Source organism: Aythya ferina, assembly GCF_964211825.1.
Source record: "Aythya ferina genome assembly, chromosome: 3".
NCBI lineage: Eukaryota > Metazoa > Chordata > Aves > Anseriformes > Anatidae > Aythya > Aythya ferina.
Window position 1 is genome coordinate 56,073,459 of NC_140298.1, and position 20,456 is coordinate 56,093,914.

Here is a 20,456-nt window from a genome sequence, read left to right on the forward strand (position 1 = left end):
TAAGTACATAATGAATTTTTAGCCAGTGAGTATAACCATTCACTTTTCTTTTTTCTGTTTGCTGTATAATTGGCTGAAAGCATTTGTAAGAGGAGGTCATAGTCCAGTCCCAAGAAGATCTGTGCGGGCATGACTGGATGGGAGACTGCAGAGTATGGGCTCCCTTAGTCCTGCGTAGGAAGGCTTCAGCGAAATAAGAGCAGAGGTACAATTAGCACATGCGTAGCAAGCCTGGCCTATTAGAGCCAGCAAGTGTGAAGAACTTCCTTAGCTGTCTTGCCAGAAATGTGCAAGTTTGACTTGCAGTTCACATATTAATTCTGCACCCATGCTCAGTAAGTGTGACACATCCAGGAGGCATCCAAGCTATTGTGCATTTACTCTACATTTTTCTTTTGCCTGTACCCGACAGTTAAGTGTTATGTCCAGGGGGCTTCAAGATATCAAGGAACAGGCATGGCATATTGCTTAGAAAGACTGCTGGATGTCTGGACATCCCAGACAAATACTTCTCTCTGAGCAACAGTCATGAGGCTGAGGCACCCTTACTTCTACTTCTCCCTGTAAAATCTCTGTACATACTCATATCTGCTTTTAGAAACTGTGAAAGTGTCAAACCCCAGTGGATAGTAATGCTCACAAAGCATTTGACTCTTGTAACTAAGTTATCGATAATTTAAACAGATTCAATTGATGCAGCTTGGGTAATGATAACAAATTGTACCTTCTCCTCCCCCCAGTCTTCACTACAGTGTTATTTTTTAGTAGAAAAATTCACACAAGTAAATGTGAACTATTTGTTTTCCATTCACAGCCAATTGAACCCCACACAGAATTGAAAGTATGGTATGCTGCCGATTATGCCAAATTTATGGAAGCTTCTGCAGTCTTCATTAAAGAAGAAACTGATGTCTGTCCTTTGCCTCCAGTAGCAGTAAGTACCTCTAATCTGCATTCAAGCCATCGACAGACATAGTAAATTACAGCTTACTTACATGCTCAGTCTGATTATGAAACTCTGGTGATGTTAGAGCAAGTCATAGAATAGGTGGCTAACACAAAGCCAAGAGCAATTTTAAGCAAACGGCTATGCGTGGAAAGGCTGCTCATCATTTCCTGTGTTTGTTATCCAGTGGAGCCATTAGAAGTATCCAGAAGTAGTGATTCCAGTGGGATGTGTTGGAAAGACTTAAGTTTTTTAGGTAACCAAGCTGTCCAGCCTCAGACTTCTCTCACCAGTTCCCTTTTGTTACACTGTGATTGGTTGGACAGATAATGTATTGGTTATTTCAGTCTTTCCTGGGTTAAAAAACTCTTTTAATCCCAATACCTTTCCCTTTGGATGATAGTAAGAAATCCTAAACTGATGCAAAAGGTACCTAAGTATTGAAAATGTGACTGTGAATATTGATACGTAAACTAGAAGGAAATGCTAAACAGGGAGTATGATTGAACGAGGAATTCAGAGGTGCTCCATGGAGGAAAAGTAACCCCATTGATTCATAGGAGCATAGAATAGAATCACAGAAACATTAAGGTTGGAAAAGACCTCCTAGATCATCTGGTCCAACCATCACTCTACCACCAATGTTACCCACTAAACCATGTCCTTAAGCACCACGTCCAACCTTTCCTTAAACACCCCCAGGGACCACCTCCCTGGGCAGCCTGTTCCAGTGCCTGACTGCTCTTTCTGAGAAGAAACCTCTCTTAAATTCCAACCTAAACCTTCCCTGGCACAACTTGAGGACGTTCCCTTTAGTCCGATAGCTAGTTATCTGCAAGAAGAGGTTGACCCTCAGCTCCTACACTTTCCTTTCAGGCAGTTGTAGAGAGCAATGAGGTCTCCCCTGAGCCTCCTCTTCTCCAGACTAAACACCCCCAGTTCCCTCAGCCGCTTCTCAGAGGACTTGTGCTCCAGGATGCACTTGCATTGAATTCACTTGCATTGAAGGTTTTATACGGTCTGCAAAGAAGGACTGGGAGGGCCATAGCATAAGACAGAAATGAGAGAGAAAGGCTCTGTCTGTGAACAAAGACAGAGTGGGCATAGCGTTACCATATTCTCTAAAGCAAGCTAACCCAAGAGCAAGGGAAAGCAAAGACGCTTTATAAGAAGCATGAGTGAAATACAGAGACAGCTAAGGAAGTACACAGTTGTGTATTGTTTCAAAGTCTATTTCATCAGTGACTGTTGGTTTTATAGCTTTTTACAATTGTTTTTAATTTGAATTTTTAAAATGTCTATATTCAAAGTAAATTCAAGCGAATCCAGTAGAGCTCTTATTTCTACAGAAATAATAATTCCAAATAATACATTGCATAAAATAAATTTTTAAAAAGTTGTTTTAATGCCTTTAAACTAGGATAGGTTTGATATCCCCAATGCTGTAACTTACTGAGTTTAAGAAAGTCTAATGCCAAATGTCAAGCTGAGTGAAGAAATCTCTCCTTGGGGCATTGACAATTGCTTTCTGGTAAAGGGGCAAGCAGCATAGAGTCAGCCCAAAACATAGAGAAAACGTGTGTGGCTAAACTACATTTGTGTGCAGAAACCCATCCAATTAGACAGGTCCCAGCTCTGGGATTTTTGTTTGGTTGCAATAGCAGATAAATTATGTCAGTCCAAGGTTAAAGTACAATTCTCAATTGCTTTTATAAGTAATTCCATAATAGGAACAAATAGACTTTGAAATTCAGTACACAGAGATGAACAAATGTGAAGGACTCAGTACTACTGCAGTAAATGCTAAACAAAAATGTGAAAATCAGTATTCAGCCAACCATTTTCTTTTTTTTTTTTTTATAGTTGCTAGACTCCTAGAGAGCATCCATTTCCAGCTGAACAGCTGTGTGGTAGTAAAATCAAGTAAATATCACTAAGGACAACAGGTCTTAGGAAAGCCCGGGAGAAGATGTAGTGTCAGTGAGAAGAATATGACCTTTCCTTAGAATGGCTAATAAGAAAGACCTGCTTCTGTTCTCATTGCAGAAAGAGCCTGTAGACCCTTGGATATGCTCCAGTTGTAGAAGCGCTTTTGCAACTTTTGCTCTGCTGGAATCTCACCAGTGCATCAATAAAGACCGAGTCCTTACCACAAGGTTCAGACCACCAAATAAATTGGGACCTGTAAAAGCAAAAAGCAAACTTAAAGGGAAACTGAGAGGATCGGCATTAGGCAAAAGCATCACTCAGTGCTATGGGACCATTTCTTGTTCCTCTGCTGCAAAGCTTAGCTGTGCCAGCTCAGGAAACACTTGTGATGCTCTTGTGAGGTTTATACCTAAATGGAGAAATGGCCGGTCTTCACTGTTGAAGGGAAAAGAAGTGAAGCAGCCAGACAGTTACTCTTGCCGACTTTGTGGGAAGATATTTGATTCCATTGAAAAGCTCACAGTCCACACTTACGCGCACAAAGGGGAGCGCCCCTACAAGTGTCCACAGCACGGATGCACAAAAGCCTTCATTTCCAAATATAAACTGCTCAGGTACAGCTCTGAAGGCAATCCTTTTCTTGTGGGTGTGTGTGGGAAAAACAAGGACATCTTTTGTCTCTTGAGTGTCTTAGTGGCAGTTAATCTCAGAGTTCCAGTTTTCATATTCCTGCGTAGGAAGAATTGGTGAAAAGTAGTCTCTCTCAATTGCAGTTGCTACTCAGATTATGTTGAGCAATTTGAACTTTCTCTGTGCTTTATGATTAACACAACTTAAAAAAAAAAAAAAAAAAGCTAGGCTTTTTACTAATAATTCAAGAACTTGTGAAAATGCCTTTCTTCTTTCTATTTTTGAGTCTTGAGCTGCACTGTGTACTAGAACAAATGTAAATGCTGATAACACTTTTTTTGTGTGTGTGTCTTAGGCACTCAGCCACTCATTCTCCACAGAAATCTCACCAGTGTGGCTACTGTGAAAAGACCTTTCATAGAAAAGACCATCTAAAGAATCACCTTCAGACTCATGACCCTAACAAGATGGCCTTCAAGTGTGAAGAGTGTGGCAAGAAGTACAACACCAAGCTAGGTTATAAGAGACACTTGGCTCTTCATGCAGCCACCAGTGGGGACCTTACCTGCAGGGTGTGTGCCCAGGAGTTTGGCGGTACTGAAGTTTTGTTGGAACACCTTAAAAGTCATGCAGGGAAACCAACTGGCAATACCAAGGAAAAGAAACATAAATGTGACCACTGTGAGCGTCACTTCTATACCCGGAAAGATGTGCGACGGCACATGGTGGTTCACACGGGTTGCAAAGACTTTCTATGCCAGTTTTGTGCCCAAAGGTTTGGGCGGAAGGACCACTTGACTCGCCATACTAGGAAGACTCATCCACAAGAACTGCTGAAGAGCAGGTTGCAGAATGGTGACTCAGTAGGTCTCCTTGACCAACTTTTCCCATTCAGACTGAAGGAAGACACCAGCATACCATCCCCTTTTCCTGAAAGAGTCTCCGCGCAGAATGGAATTTTGAATAGTCCAGAACCAGAGGAATACAACTGTTCACATCTTCATCCCCAGCCAAGCTTACAAACTGCTCTTCCTCTTGAACCTTCTCCTCATTTGCAAAGGATGGGCTGTGCAGACAGCCTCGCAGCTGTCCATCCCACACCGTGCTCAACAGCCATTCCTGCCAACCTGAACCTTCATCAGTCTAATAAATATGACCTTAGTTCTACCTCATTTGCAGCAGGATCCCTCAAAAATCTTCCAATCAGAGTGGATGTTAAAGGTTACAATGTCCATCTTCTAGAGGACCTGCCATTACCAGAACCTCAGTCTCTCCACAAAATCAGTCTGGAAGAAGCTTCCTCAGGGCCTGTAGGTGATACTCACAAGTACGCAGTGCACAAGGAGACAGAGACAGCAGCTGAAACTACCAGCATGCCTTTCATGGATCTCACTCATGTGATGAGTTTCTGGCAACTCCCACCAGGTGACAACCAGAACACTACTGGGGACATCACAATGGCATTTGGTCCAGAGGAGCCATCACATAGGCTGAATGGCCAGCAGCAAGGTCTACAGCTAGCAACTGGTGGCATGGCCATAAACCAGCTGCATCATTTTCCTCGCTCCTTTCCATCCACTACAAATTCTGTAACGTTGCCTCATTTTCATCATGCCTTCAAATAACTATGCCTTTAAAAAAAAAAAAAAAAAAAAAAAAGACTGGTTTACTTAAATCTGTTAGGAGAAGGTTTTGTTTGTTTGTTTGTTTTCATTTTGTTTTAAGAAATACTGTCCCAAATGTTTTTTAAAGCATGTTATGAACACGGTAGTTCAATTCAGAATGTTAATAAACAAGAAGCTCTATTTTTCATACTACTATTAGTTTTTAGCATATGACAATAGTAGGACTAACATATTTCCCTCAACATCCTCTGTATTTTTGTTTCTTACCTTTCAAACAAACAGCTGAATAAATATCTTCAATAATAGCAAAGCATCATAACAGGCACAATGAAACTTTGGCTGCCGCAGTAGGAGAAATAGGTTTAGGGTGAATGGGAAGAAGGGGGAAATCACAGAAAAATAATTTTAATGAGCCAAGAATCACAATAAGTGTATACACATGGAAACCTTAATATGAACAAGTTATCGGTGTGATATAGATTTCTGTTAAGCACTTAATTACTGAATTTTAGGAATCTTTAATTTAAATCCAAATAATTCCAAGAATAAATCTTATCTCCTTGTTTCAGTCTTTTAAAATGAAGAAAATTACTGCTGTGATTATGTTTAACTAGATTTCTTTTTTTTTTTTTTTTTCCTGAAGCACACTAGCACACTTCAGCTGTGTGTATCTCCTGCATTATTCCAGTGGCTCGAAGTAACTACCACTGCTGCATGAATGTGCCAGAGCAGCTGTCTTGTATGGGTGTGCTTTTCAGAATGGGAAGTGAAATTTCTCAAAGGTTAGAGCAAACATTAATTTTCACTTAGAACATGATCATCTAGCAAGATACAGGAACCTGGGTCTCACGCTAGCAAAGCACTTAAGCATTTGCTTATATTTAAGCATGTGTAATCCCATCGGGTCAACAGCTTGCCTGATTTAACACTCAATAAAAAATAATGCTTCCTACCTAAGGGGCCTTTATTCACCTTTTGTTATTTTTTTTTTTTAAAAAAGGCTTTTGTTTAGCATGGGAAATTATTCTTAATCATAGCCATCAGACATGGACGCCTTGACAGAAAGCCAACCCTGGCAAGGCAGCCTGCCTCCATCCAAGCTTAACCTCCGTTGAGTCAGGGGTAGGTCCCTATGCAGAAGGCTTGTGGTAGTTACCTCAGGCTGTGCCCTGGTCACAGCCACAGGTTGTGGCTATGCCTCAAAACCATCATATGAAGTTAGTGGGTATGGTAATGGTCAAAGCCATCTTACTCATGTTTGTTTTGCTCATTAGTATTTGGGCAGTTAGAGCTGGGCGTTCAGCCTGTGTTTCTTCCAAAGCAGGTTCACAGGAACTTCTCTTTGTTTCCTGTGGTAAATTGTCCTTGTATGTTTCCAGTTTCCAGCTGGAAAGTGGTGTGACAGTCCCATCACCTGACCAATATGTTAGCAGAAATTGCAAAAAAATCACATCTCCCAGTAGATGACATTAAATAATAAATAGATAAATAAAAAGCCTTCTGAATTTACTTTCTTGCCTGACCCATACTTAAAAAAAAATAAAAAAATCCCATTTTACTGTATGATGCCATTATTAGTGGATTTTGTCACAGCAGAAACAGATGCAGAATTTCTGAATCTGAATACACAATCTCTTCCATTAAATTAAAAGGTAATTAATTGTACCTAATGATCATTACAGATAAACCATGAAACAAGTTTGTTCTCGTTGCCCCCATTAATCACAGAAATATTTCCAGATAAGTTCTAATAAATATTTTTTAAATGATTGCTATTTTGCTGTTAAAGAACTATGACAGATATTAATATTTTTACAAGTTTATGATTATTTGGATTATGGAAAGGTGGTATTACTGCAGTTTGTGCAAGAATATGTTCTTCAGATCCATTTTTATTTCAAATGTTTTTGGCATAGAACAAAACAAAAGGAATTTTAAGATCATTTGAATTATGAGAATAGCAGTAGAAAAAGTGGGTAGCTGCACATTCATGTCCAGCTAGGAGTTATTTAAATTGCAAGTGTCAGAATAGTGAAAAAGTTTAAAACATGCACAATTTACAACTCATCTCATAATTTTATCCAGACTTGGAAAGGTGTGTTTATATTCATTTACTGCATTGTTTGCCTTGTTCATGCAAATTGTACTCAGTTGCCTTTGTTCAAACATGTACTTGTGAAAAAAAAAAAAAAACACATTTGTGTAGCACTGTCTGATCATGTTATTAGCAGACAATTTGTCCTTTTCGTTTGTGCTTCTATAAGAGGTGTAACTAATTATGAAAATAAGTGTCTTTGAATTAAAAAATGATGTTAAGAAGGAACCATTACACAAACATTAAGCTAGCCTGACACCCACGCTCTGTGAGCTGCTCGACTGCAATCAGGAACCAGAGCACTGGGCTGCCAAGAGATGCGTTGGTCCCTGGTCACAAGCTGTTCTGAAACATGCAAAGTTATGTTAATGAGAGGCGTTTATCATATGTAACTATGGGTTAAAGACCGAGTCTCAGTTAAGCAAAACGAAAAAAAGAACCCTTGTAATATTAAAACTCTTTAAAAGCGCACTATAATGGGGTCTACAAGTAAAACACAGAAGCAGACCTTAAATAGGTGATCCTGTTGGTTTAGCTCTTCAGTCTATTCAATTTTTTTTCCTAGATTCTCGACGCTGTAACTAAGGGAGGTGCTCAGCAGTATTCTGTATACAGCATATGGTAGAAATACCCTAGTGTGCAGCAAATTAAAGGACCTATTTTTGCCTGCAGTTTAGCTGTTACCACTTCGTTATAAGTTTTTATTTATCCATTACAAAATTGTGTCTGCATTAGAATGTGGCTTATTCTAGGCTGACATGAAAAATGCATGTAGCCAAATTGCAGGTCAAATATATCTGTATTTAATTTTGCACAATTGTGGCTTTGGGTACATATATACTATGCATACATCTCTTCCTTAAACCAAGGTAATTGTCTTTCAAGAGTATCCTAGCACCATCACATATCTACTTCAGAAAAGATTATTCTATTCAGGCTCCATTCATTAAAAACCATGGTATGATCACATTAAGCCATCTCAGCATAAACACTCAATGACAGTACCATAATATAATGGTGTTACCGTGTTTTTGCCATACCACTATCTGTGTCTTTGATATCATTAGGTCTTGTATCCCTAATATCCCTATTGCTGTAACCATGAGCACAATTCCTAGAGGCCAAACAGAGAACTATAACAGTTCAGTGGTCATCTCGTGTTTGACTACAGTCAGTGCCACATACTCCACACAGACGTGCTGCAAGTTGTGCTCATGCTGAGCTCTGCAAGAGTTTTGTGGCTGACGTCAATGTAAGCAGGAGCAGATTCCTGTACTCCAAGGCACAGAGTGTAGCACCTTTGATGCCCCATCCCTGGAAGTGTTCAAGGCCAGGCTGGATGGGGCTTTGGGCAACCTGGTCTAGTGGGAGTTGTCCCTGCCCATGGCAGGAGGGTTGGAATTAGATGGTCTTTAAGGTCCCTTCCAACCCAAATCATTCTGTGATTCTACTATCTTGGTTTTATTTCTCTCCTGGAAAAACATTACCTTCCTTTAAGAAATGAGCTCTTAAAAGCACCACATTCTGTGCACACTTTTGGAAGAAAAAGGTTGGGAAAATATTTGGCTCTGTAGATAACTGACCTGCAGAACAGGAAGACCTGGTCCAGGTCAGGCAATGACCTTCTGTAACATCTCTGGTTATCTTATCTCACATTGTAATAAAAATGAAAATAGTTTATATATCTATCTGAACACTGCTTGGAAATCTGTAGAAATAGTGTGATCTGTGGCAGCTAAACAACAGAATTACTACAATCAAATCCTGAAAAATTGAAATCTTGGTGAATATTTGCTCTCACAAAAAGAAAAAAAAAAAGTAGTACTCATTTAAACAAGAACATGGAAACATGGAAGCCACATAGACCTGTTGAAATAATGTTAAGGAGCTAACACTATATTATGTGGAACAAAAGAATCGACAACCTCTGTGCGCACAACTATTTCCCATCCCATATTAGAAAACATGTTCATTTCTTTTTTTTCTTTGGTTTTATTTATGAATTGTTCCTGTCAGACTCTCCTTTTTCTTAACCAGTGGTTTGCTGTTAATTCTGAAGCATTTTTTTTTTTTACAGTCAGTCTGAAATCGCTTCATATATTGATGACTGTGTGATACATTTTCTGCTAGCAGAATTTTTAACTGTTGTTGTTCAATAACATATTTCTGCCCCTAGAATTCGGTTTTCTGCAAGACATGGGAAAGTGATCTGTGAAATCAACACCAAGAAGTTCTAAACATATACTAAATATACAGGGGGACTAAAAAAAAAAGACATAGAAGCACTGCTTTAATATTCTTGGGCTAACTTCATGCCCGTTGTATATTTCTAAGACAGTCTAGCTATAGGAATTGCACTGATTTCAGTGTCATCCTTTTTATAGTTACCTAATTGCTATTAGCTAGTCTTAGACTAAAGTCTCATATGTTACTGCTGTGTCCAAGTACTTTTCATCTTCATTTGCTCTATAAACATTTAATAGGAAAGAAAAATTCCTTATGGGTTTTAAGTGAAAGCCTTATTGGGAATTGTTGGGCTAAAAAAAAACCAACATACTGCATACTGAAAGTTTATGCAAGGTGGTCTAAGGCTGCTAATAAATGAGGTGGCCAAAAATTAAAGGGTGATGTGATCCACCATATTTCTGGCTTACTACTAATCAATTTCTAATAGCAATTACATTTTATTTTTTTTTTATGGGAGAGTGAGATTTGGTTTTCGGCTGAACATGAAGTGCTTTGAAGCTGATGTACAGCATATGTTCCCATATATAACTTATTTATCATTACCATTTATCCTTTATTGGAAGATTCTATAAATACACAACTTCAAAATGTTCATTTATCTTGTTCAATATATTCAAACCAAAGCTTTAGGAAAAAAAATGCATGACACTGGTTCTTACTACATTTTGTTGAAACTATTGCATGAAATACTGGTAAGATCCATCCCCTTTTAGGTGATTATTTAATTAAATTTTGTCATCAACTGCAGGTAATCTCACAGGATAGCCTAATAACCCTTTTAGCCTAGGAAAAAACAAAGGAGAACAGTGAACTTCAGTTTGCTTTCTTTTTAATCGAAGGTGGCAACCATGTTGTTATTATAGCCGCCTTGCAACGTATTGAGCTTTAGCACTCAAAGTGGAAGAGGAGCTGGAGGATTGCGTTGTTAAGGTCTGTAATGCTTCAGTAGAAGGCCTTAACACATCCTCGGCAAGCAGCCACTCTATCTTCTGTTGTGCATTTGCAGTCTGAAAGCAGCAGCAAGCCATATACTTGTTACTTGTATAGACACATTTAACTCCATTTTACATAAGATAATTAAACCAAAGCAATAATACATAAAAAGGTTTACTTTTAAATATTAATGGTTAATATCTTTCAAGCAAATGTAAGTATTTACTATTTTTTTAAAATGTTTGGCATTTAAGCTTTTAATGGCTACCCCACATTACTTCCTCTAGCAGTCTTCTTGCCCCTTCTCAGATGTTTGCTGCGCCTTCTCCCTCCTCTAAATAATTGCACAAAGGTTAAATTCATAACATTTTTAGGTCAGTGAAATCAACTTTATGAAACCTTTTTTTTTCCATTAGCTTAAATACAGTCCGTGAGAATTAGACAAGTCTAAGAATTGGTTGTTTTTGTCATTGCCTTTCAGATTGAATAGTCCTTAGAGAGATTTGCACTACTCAAAGCCATTGTTTCTCACGTCTGCTTTCTCAGCTAAAAAGCACTCTTGGTTTGCACTGAAACTTAGCTCTTAGTAGCCCAAAGTGCTCTCTAAAGCACCTGGAAAAGCTCAAATTTTATAGAAAACACAGCAGTTTCCAGCAGCCCACAAGGTGACTCTTCATTTCCAGGCTGGGGGGAAACTGCCCACATTCATCCCCAGTGTCTCTGGCTGTGACTTCCCACCCACTGCTCCAGGGCTTGGAGCAGCAGCAACTCAGCTCTGTCCCAGACAAAATGGGAAACTCAGAACCAGGTCCCTCCTTCACAACATGCCTGGGAGAACAGGAGTGGGGACATGCTTTCTTCCCAACATTGCATCAGGCAAGTCCATGACCATGGCATCTCTGGTGTGTGTTTTCCATTGCTTGCCCCATCGTGATAGCCCATGCACATAGCAGCTAGCAGCCTGGACAAGTCCTTCTCTGCGTTATTCCATTCCACAGCCTACACAATTTCTAGCAAGAACATCACACCACACAGATGCTGTTTGGATGGGACAGTCACTAATAGCCCTTCAGAAGAGAGAGAAGGGGCTGAACGCTTGGCTAGTAACTGGCACGGGGAGGTAAAAGGTGATGTCTGAGATGTGGAAAGCAGAAAGGAACACCAGAGGGAAAGCACACAGTGCCAACGGACAGCAAGAGAAAAATATTTCACATTCTCTTTCATCAGTGCCACTAGGAAAAGAGGAGCCTTCTCCCCGAGGCTATCTAGCCAAGAGTGTAAGTGTTCAGTGACTAAACCCTGAGAATGATGGTGGTATCAATAAGTCTCTGTTGGTGGTCTGTGAATCCCTGCATGAATAACCATGAGTTACTGCACTGTCCATATAGACACTCTACATAGATGGGCCCTGCGAAGACTTCAAACTTGAGTTCTTGCAACAGAATGTTCTGTGCGCATTCCTGGTCATCCCACACTCTAACAGGAGTGCCTAGGCACTCCAACAAGCTCATCTCCCAAGCTCAAAATATCTTGCCAGATACAGGGAATCCTTCTTGGCCACATTCTCTGCCAAGATCTTGGTTTCTGCTCTGGTGGGGGTGCCAGATGCCGATCATCCGAGCCATCCCCTTGTACAATGGTACCACCGCCATCTTAGGCAGGGTCTGTGAGGCCTAGTGGCTGATCTGGAGTGGCTCTGCCTGGACCAAGATGGGAACAATTCTGACTGCATGATCTAAAGAGCAGAAGCACCAAACATAATGGTTTGGGAAAGGAAACAGTGAGGAGAAGGAAGAACCTCCACACCATCATCCTGATACCATGATAATTGAAAGAGATACTGGCATCTCCCTCAGACAACAGAAGCACAACAGGAGAGCACAAGACCAGCTAGAGAAGTCTGCATTGTCAAGAAACAAACCCCCTCGAGATGGCTATTAAGGCAAAACATGGTCATTGCCTACTTGAGATGAAGCTGCTCCAAACCAAAGAACATTTCATACCAAAACAACAACTCTCAGCAGCCTACACTGGTGACACGATTTGCTCTGCAAAAGTATTTCAGTGCAACCAACTGCTTTGATTAAGACAAAAAAAAACTTGATAATGTAAACAGTGCACCAGAATATTGTATATACACAAAAGCAAATGAGGTAATACTATGTTATTGTGTTGAAATAACAAAAAAAAATATATATATATTCTTACCTGAACTCTCCTGAAGATTTTTTTCCAGGAGACACAGCCAAAGGTTTTCTGGGTTTTTGCAGTGTTCCATGAGGAGTCTCTGCAAATAATTTTGTAAAAATATTATTGGTCATAAAAAAATTCTAACATACATAAATTCAACATAAACTCCAGAAAGGCAGGGGTAAATGATATCAATATACAAAGATATTGATTTGTATTGGTAATACAAAGAGCAGTATATATTATCATTCATGGATTACATTACAAATAGCCACTAAAATTACTTTATAAATCATCTTCTAAACAGACGGAATGCTGGTCATGATTACAGTGAATTTGTACAGTGAATGGTAGCAGTGAATACTAGCAAGAATATTTTGTCAATCCTGTTTAAAGGGAACCATTTTAGGGATGTGGTGGTATAAATTTTAAGACTGAATCAACAAGGGAGAGTCCTATCAAATGAATGACATGCAACGATGTACATGAACATGAAATGAACGACGTGCTTCACCTAAATGAACTTAAAAGATAAAGAATGTGTAATAAATCTTAACATCAACAATTAACATTTATGGAATCATTTATGGGACAGAGGGAACTGGACACCCAGACTGCAAATTTTAGGTTTATGTTGAAACTTCTGTTTGAGAACCTCTAGTCAAAAAGCTAAGTCCCTTCTTAGAACCTACACGAAACCCTCTATCTATACAATTGGTGCAATGGACCAGGATAATGACTTGTAAAGCCATTTGATATCAACAACTACCATTTGGTAGTGGTAGACTTTGTTGTAAGACAAATATAAATATGGTTGGTTGAACTCCTTACCTGGACTAGGTTTATCTGTATTGGCAGCTTCTTGTACTCTCTTCTGAAGTGATAATGCTGCAGTTGTTAAGGTTGTTTTTTTTCTCTGAGTCACTGGTTGCTTGCCCTAGTAAGAGAGTAAGATGCACAATGCACACTTAAGTCTAGCAGGAAGTATATGGAGCCCAAGAACAACTCTCTAAATCATTGATAAAGTACCAATCATTGATGAAGCAGTGCTAGGAAGGAACAGGAAAAAGTGCACCCCTCCCATTTGGAAGCTGTTTTTATGCCTGAAATAGATAATAAGGTTTTCAAACATCTTTTTTATTATAATTATTATTTTTATTTTTTATTTTTAAACACTATTCTCACAAAGGAAATGCTTAAATATTCCTACATATATATTTTTAATTACACTAAAATAGGAGCTTACTTCAAAACACTGCCAATAAGCTCCACTTTTCTAGTTCCCCAAAGGGGACTAGCTCTTTGGCCTTGAGCTTAGTGATCAGGAATTAAATCAGCTATACATTTGCAGGAAACAGCAAACCTTCAAACAGCAGGGAAACCTAATGAATAATAAGATATATCAATATCTTGCAAAAGCTGCCCAGATTTCCATTTCCCTGCAATTGTTATCCTAGAATCCATTCACAGAGGAGGATGAAGAAATTGTTGTCTAACATTTTCATACTATCATATTCTATCAGTTTTTATATTAGACAAAGGACTCCAGTTTCAGGTAACTTCTACCTACCTACTCCTATCTTGTCTTAAGAGTTTACCAACTTTCCTCTAACCTTAGGTTATATATTAATACAGGTCTTCACTCACCATAAAATACTTTTTGGCAAATCTGTCTCCAGGACAATGCAAGTATGAATGTGTTTGCTTACCACAGCCTGTCTGGTGGTCTTTGCAGCAAAGGCATGGCGAGCAGCTTGTTCTTCACAAAACTTGATGTGCCTTTGTGCTGCAGCCTCATTAAATCTTCTTGAGCAGTATGGACATTGAACATAGTCTGATCATAAGAAAGGAAAAACTTATGTCACAGCTTATATACTGCAACAGAGGAATTGCCTTACTTTACTGGAGCACTCAAGATGCAGTTCAAACCTGGCTCCATCAGGTATCCCAAACTGGAAAATTAGAACTACAAGAAAAGCACCTGGGACCCTAAAACCCTTGCTTACAGTATTAATACACCAAACAGTAATTGCTTCCAGAAAGAAATCTCTAGGGATTAATAAGAGCAAATTTTACTATCTTTGATGTAGACCTCCCCTCAAAATCTCATAATTAAAAAGTCTGCAGGAAAAGCAATATTTAAAAATTCCTTGAATAGTCAAAAATATTTCAAGACTATTATTTAAGGGTGGTTATTAAGATTTTTATTTGTTTTCAAGAAATGCATTGCCTTTGGACGCTGGCAAAATGCTGCTCAAGTTGTGCCTACCAGACACCAAAGAACCAGGTTTCTGGGTGTGAAGCAGTACTGTAAAGAACACACTGCAGTGCTTTTGAGTTGCTTTTGACAGTGCTTCTGCTGAAAGTTGTTGACCTACATTTAGTACTGGTGCAGTCCTACTCAGTTCAATGAATGGTCAGTGCTCAGGGTCAGTGTCCTTTTAATTCAACACAGTTACGTTTAGCCCTTGCTTTGCACTTGTCATTCTCAAGTTATTCCTACCTGCCCAACACCTTTCACAAAAGTATCTCAGTTGTTCTTATCTTAATATTATTTGGTACAAAGCCTTTGCAAATCACTTTTCCAGATCAGCTGCGTGGGCAAAATGCTTCTGAAAACGGAAGAGGGGAGGGAGAGAGACAAGGCAGCTGTCTAACTTTGAGGTTGTGGTAGAGAGAACCAGAGCAACCCTCTGATTCCTTTCTCCACAACTCCCCCTGCTCTTGCACAACTCCAGTTTGCTCAAAGAAGGATAAGGAAAGGGAGGGGTTTGCTCTCGGAGTCAGACAAGAAATAACAGAGTAATTAAAGAACTCAACAGTGGAAGTTCAGAGGGGAGCATGACCCCAATCAAGGAAGGAAAATGTGTCCTGCTGCTTATACTGCATTGCTGTTATCTATAAGAGGAGGAAGACTGCAGTCCTCACAGCTGGTTTTGATATCAGTTGTGAATTCCTGCTCCGTAAGGGAGCCGAGAGAGCCCTCTGTCCCTCTGCCTTTATTGCTCAGGAGGGACCCCACAGAGATCCTTTCCAAGATTGCTCCCACATTTCATAAATCACTCATCATGAGAAATATTGGCTGTATATTTCTGGATCCGTAATTTCTAATACAGTGAGTTCTGCATAGAGACCACACCTGCTATTAGGAGTGAAACAGACTGTTTAATTCTTCTAAATGACTTTCCCTTACTGCAGTTGGGGTGGGGAGATGATAGTGGAAAACCTATCTTATGGAAGTGGGGAAGCCTGTGTACACTACACGCAGTTTGATCAGTGAGGGGATACATGTTGTCTTTTGTTATATAAAGGTACAGTTCGTGCTAGAGTACAGGCATCCCAGCTTTATTCCTACAGCAGGAATTATCAGACCCCAGACTTGCCACCTTCATAAGCTTAAAAGGTATAATTAGTTTTCTCATCCTCTCCACCACCTCTTCATTGTTCTCCCACTCAACTTCAGCCAATACAGCTGAAAAATAGAGAGTATGGATGGAATAAATGTTTGCATTGTTTTCTGCAGGGAGGTGCAAAACTGAAGCCCAGCTGTGAATAACAAGAGCTGACTGCTTTGCTAAAATTCAGTACAAGATTAATAATTAGATAAACCAAACCACAAACCTGGATTGATACTTGGTGGGGGAGGAGGCGGAAGAGGACGGCCTTCTTGCATAGCTTTTGTGACTTCTTTGGCTGATTGAATAGCGTTAATAAAATCCTCATGCTGCTGTCTCCAGTTAGATTTCTTCACCTGCTGATTCTGTAAAGGAAATAAAGGAAGATACAAACAATATTGTCTCCCTGCAAGGGGCAGAGAAGTGTCTTACAGTGAGGGTTCTTCCTTTCCAAGAGAAAGGAGAAAATGTTGCAAACAAAAGAAACCTGATTTTTTGAAAGGCACGGGAAAGCTAAATTAGCCCTTTGCCATCCATTGACAACACCAGAAGATGGATAAAAGAATAATGTCTTCCAGCAAAAATTCTCTGTTTATAGCAAACCAAAGGGTGCTTAAAAGGGAATAGAAAAGATTCTGTGACGAGTGCCTTCCCTTCTTCCCCACTTTTCAGATTCTTCTTCCTTTAAACTTGTGTGCACTTCTATTTCTTTCCACAACCGTCTTTAAAGGATATTTTACAATGTCAGCCTGCATGGACACCAAATCAGCAATCATTTAGCATTTCAGGGTAAAAATATACACATATATGTACATGTGTATTCCCTCATCATCACCATTACATGAAGAAAACCTTGAAGAGGAATATGTCAGAGATTTGTGTAGTCTTTAAAATACATAAATGTTCCTTTCCTAGAAAAGCAAAGACATGCTCCCAGAGTAGTCACAATACCTACTACTTTGGCTTCTGAAATAAGAAATGTTTTCAAACACTAGCAGCACGGAGAGGGGGAGGAAAGGATTTGGCACTGAGTCAAGCACATATGTGAGACACATCCACAACATCCAGGCTTTGTCCCGGGAGGAAACAATAGTTTCGCTGAATGAAAGACTTCATATGGAGATAACACACACTCTTCAGTTTTAACCATACCTTTTGTGGGGGCTGCCTCTTCACAGTACCGATTTCTGTTCCCTGCAGTCTCTGTTTAAAAGAATTGAAGGGCTTGCGCTTCTTGTTGAAGACTTTCTTGCATATTGGCTCATGTCTCGGCTGGGATGCAAAGAAAAATAATTGTTCGTGAGCTGAAGTCATGCTTTGTTAATGGTGCTGCTTAGGCTTTACAATTACTCGTATTCAGGGAGCTGAGGCAGTACTTCTACCGAGTTCAGTTTTACTCCTGAAAGAGTTCACCAAAACTTACAAAAATGTTCAAGTACAGCTGCAGATTAAAAAAAAAAAAAAAGAAATTGAACCCATTTCCAGTTTGTTCTGCTCAGTGACATGCTGGAGTAGAGCACAAATAAATATTTGCAGAGAATACCAGAATGGGACCGTGAACAGGAACTCTCATTGGACTCTCTCCCTGGCCCTGCCACAATCAGTTTTCTTTCTTTCTTGGTTAGGAAGGAGAACAGACTGCTCCTGTTCAAAGGGCTGATATTTACATTATTAGTTCTTTGAGTTTAGATAAGTATCCCAGACTCAGGGATCTTCTGGCAAACAACAGCACTGTTCATCCCATCAACACCACTAAAACAGGGACAGCCACAAGCTGAAAGGGAGCAGCTGCTTAACAGCATGCAGTAACCTGACAACTCAGAATGTCATCTGTAACTGGAAGTGTACAGAAGTTTTAAATTTCATCTGCCGGTCTCTTCCCTACCTCATTTGAGTTAAGCCTCTGCCTGAGCAAGGCATTTCAGTTCCAGTTCACTTGGGCTGAGAATTGCCTCTTTTTACCATATCATACCTTTCTAATTACTCATTTCCCTTTGAACCTTTCTACTCTTGTGCTTCAAGTCCTCACCATCTGTTTCTAAAAGTGCTCATAAAAACAAACAAACAAACAAGAAGACGACTCCTCTGCTGGGCAAACAGGGTAGCAGATACCTGTGTCTTGCTCACAGATGAGCACACCACTCCTGTATCACCAGAGGCATTGCAGGGCTTGTACCTCAGGCTACTCATACTGACAAGAAACTTGCCCCCTTCCCCCACCCCAAAACCACAGAGAAGCTGTCTGTTAAAAGAAATTAGCCAGATTAGGCCATCACATGCTTCGTGCATCTAAGGTACCAGATGGGGAACTACTGGTTCCACCTTTGCCTTGATGCTCACCGTTACTCAGTTTTGCTTTTTTTTCCCCATCCCTTTTTCTTTTCTTTTTTTTTTTTTTTTTTTCTAATTCGGTTTTTAGTTATATCACAGAGCTGATCTGAGAGGGGGAGGGGCGCGTGCAGAGCCAGCCCTTTCAGAAAAATCCTGCAGTTGGGTTGTTTTAGGCAAATTGTGAAGCCACCCATTTAGCCTGTAATCCAGGGATCAGTGAGGTCAGTAGGAGTCTTTTCTTTCACTTCAGCAGGCTTTGGAACAGAGCCTGGTGCCTACATTATGTTGTCAAAGGGACTACTTATCAGATGGTTTATTAGTCTATTTTTCCCAGGAAGCCTGAAAAAACAAATTCTGTCTGGAAACCTGGAGCACAAAGGAAACTCCAGGTTAGCAATTGATGTCTTACCAAGAGATAATGCAATATTTTAAACGTGACACGAAGCAGGCAACAGTTTTTGGAAGAGCAGGTAAATTAAGATAGCGCAAGATTGCAGATGGAGTCATGATATTTTTATGAGCACTCACCTATTCTCTAATCAGTTTTACTAATGAAAGCAGCTACTGGATCATTTGCTCTTTTAAACATGTGTTCAACCTATTTCTCCACTAATCAGCCACCTCCTCCTTCCCCAACGCTCACCACCCCCTTCAGCTAACTGCATTGATGCTCCCCCTTAAAAGAAAAGTATTGTTTTACCAGAACATCTTGTGCAAAATGTCTTCCACAGATTCTACAAGGAACCAAGTCTTGACTTCCGGCAGCTGTATGAAATTCAAACCAGCAAAGTCTCAGTTACACGGTACAGGACTGCAATAATATCAACAGTACATTCGATGTTCAGCCCTTAAGGCGCTGAAACCGATTGTTTCTCGGTCAGAAAGGGACCTCTGCAGTCATGTGCCAGGGCTCCTTTTTGCACAACCACGTTATCATCTTGCTCCCACGAAACACAAGCTTTCCCTTACTATGAGTGACAGCTTTTTGTTCTCCACATGACTGCTCAAGCACGTCCTTCCCCAGTGGCATCACAACTGGGAGAAGGGATGATTGAAGAGGAAAATCAAGAGCAGGACGTTTGCACTCAGGTTTCTTTTTTTCTTTTAGGAAGTCATTAAGTAACAGCAGAGTAAACATTTACCACTCCAGAAGCTACCAGGTGTCACACCGAGTGTGACACCACCTTCATTCTGAAGACAGAATGTTTCCATGAGGCACTTAACAGCATTCCAAGATGATCTTTCTTTCTAGATTATTTTTTTTTCTTCTTCATGCTCTTAAATCAGTAATTTTTGGGAAAACAAAAACCACAACCTAAGTTGTATGCAAAGTAGTTCTACACCTTTATGATTCCACAGCTATTTACATATTCTCTTTTCACTGCAGGGATGTTTCCTGTATTAAACAAAAACAGATAGCTCTTAGAAAAACTTGAATTTAACAAAGAACCCTTTTCACAGGACTTGTAATCTAGAGGGAAGGACTTCTACATTTAAGTGTTCTTTACCTGCTTTTGCTGAAACAAAAGAAATCTTTGTATTGCTGAGCAGGAGCAGATGTGTGACTGCTTTTGTTACCTTTTCATTCATGTTACCATACTCCAAGGCTCAGAGTAAGGTTACTACAGTGTTTCACTGATTAGAAGCGTAGATGAACAAAAGCAATTCTATGACGTTTTTGACTCTACTACCTGTTTAAATTTCATTCCACTTTTGTTTTCAAGAAATCTCTGTGGGTCTATGCATAGTCCAGACTACATTCTCCAAGTGTCTTCCTCTACCTTTCCCATTTGTTTTATCCTGCTCTCATCCCCTCAAATTTTGACTGATACAACTTACTTTTTCAAACAAAGTTAGGTACAAGCAAAATATCACCGTTACCAGCAATGAGAAGTGAGGAAAAAGGACAGCCTGCTTCAAATGATCAGTGACCTTAGACATGTTCAGTAGGAGACGAGGTAAGGACTAGTAAAGAACACGTGCACCATCTTCAGTAAATGATTTTCCTTTTTAGTAAATCACAAAATTACACTCCACTTAAACCACTGAACAGCATCTGTTACTCACATGTTCCGTTTATTTCCTTTGCTGGTGTCTGACTCATCTTAGTGTGATAGTTTTTCAAATTTACTCTT

The 20,456-nt window shown here is 39.7% G+C and overlaps 2 protein-coding genes across 8 annotated transcripts in view; one reads left to right on the forward strand and one right to left on the reverse strand.

Moving 5' to 3' along the window:
• The window catches only part of PLAGL1 (PLAG1 like zinc finger 1), a 48,827-nt gene extending 39,718 nt beyond the window's left edge, over positions 1-9,109 (forward strand). For all 7 annotated transcript variants that reach the window (XM_084512753.1, XM_084512752.1, XM_084512756.1 and 4 more), the window contains 3 exons: positions 815-934; positions 2,993-3,489; positions 3,861-9,109. In XM_084512753.1, the coding sequence (XP_084368879.1) occupies positions 815-934; positions 2,993-3,489; positions 3,861-5,130 (1,887 nt within the window). In that variant the 3' untranslated portion in view covers positions 5,131-9,109. The remainder of the gene's footprint in view (positions 1-814; positions 935-2,992; positions 3,490-3,860) is intronic.
• ZC2HC1B (zinc finger C2HC-type containing 1B) lies at positions 6,366-19,911 on the reverse strand (the record flags this gene model as incomplete). Its single annotated transcript, XM_084512161.1, has 8 exons — positions 6,366-10,479; positions 12,614-12,692; positions 13,427-13,532; positions 14,305-14,429; positions 16,217-16,355; positions 17,143-17,262; positions 19,022-19,086; positions 19,830-19,911. The coding sequence occupies 8 exons, from the start codon at positions 19,909-19,911 to the stop codon at positions 10,455-10,457; spliced, it is 741 nt and encodes a 246-aa protein (XP_084368287.1). The 3' UTR covers positions 6,366-10,454.
• Between the last annotated feature and the right edge of the window lie 545 nt (positions 19,912-20,456).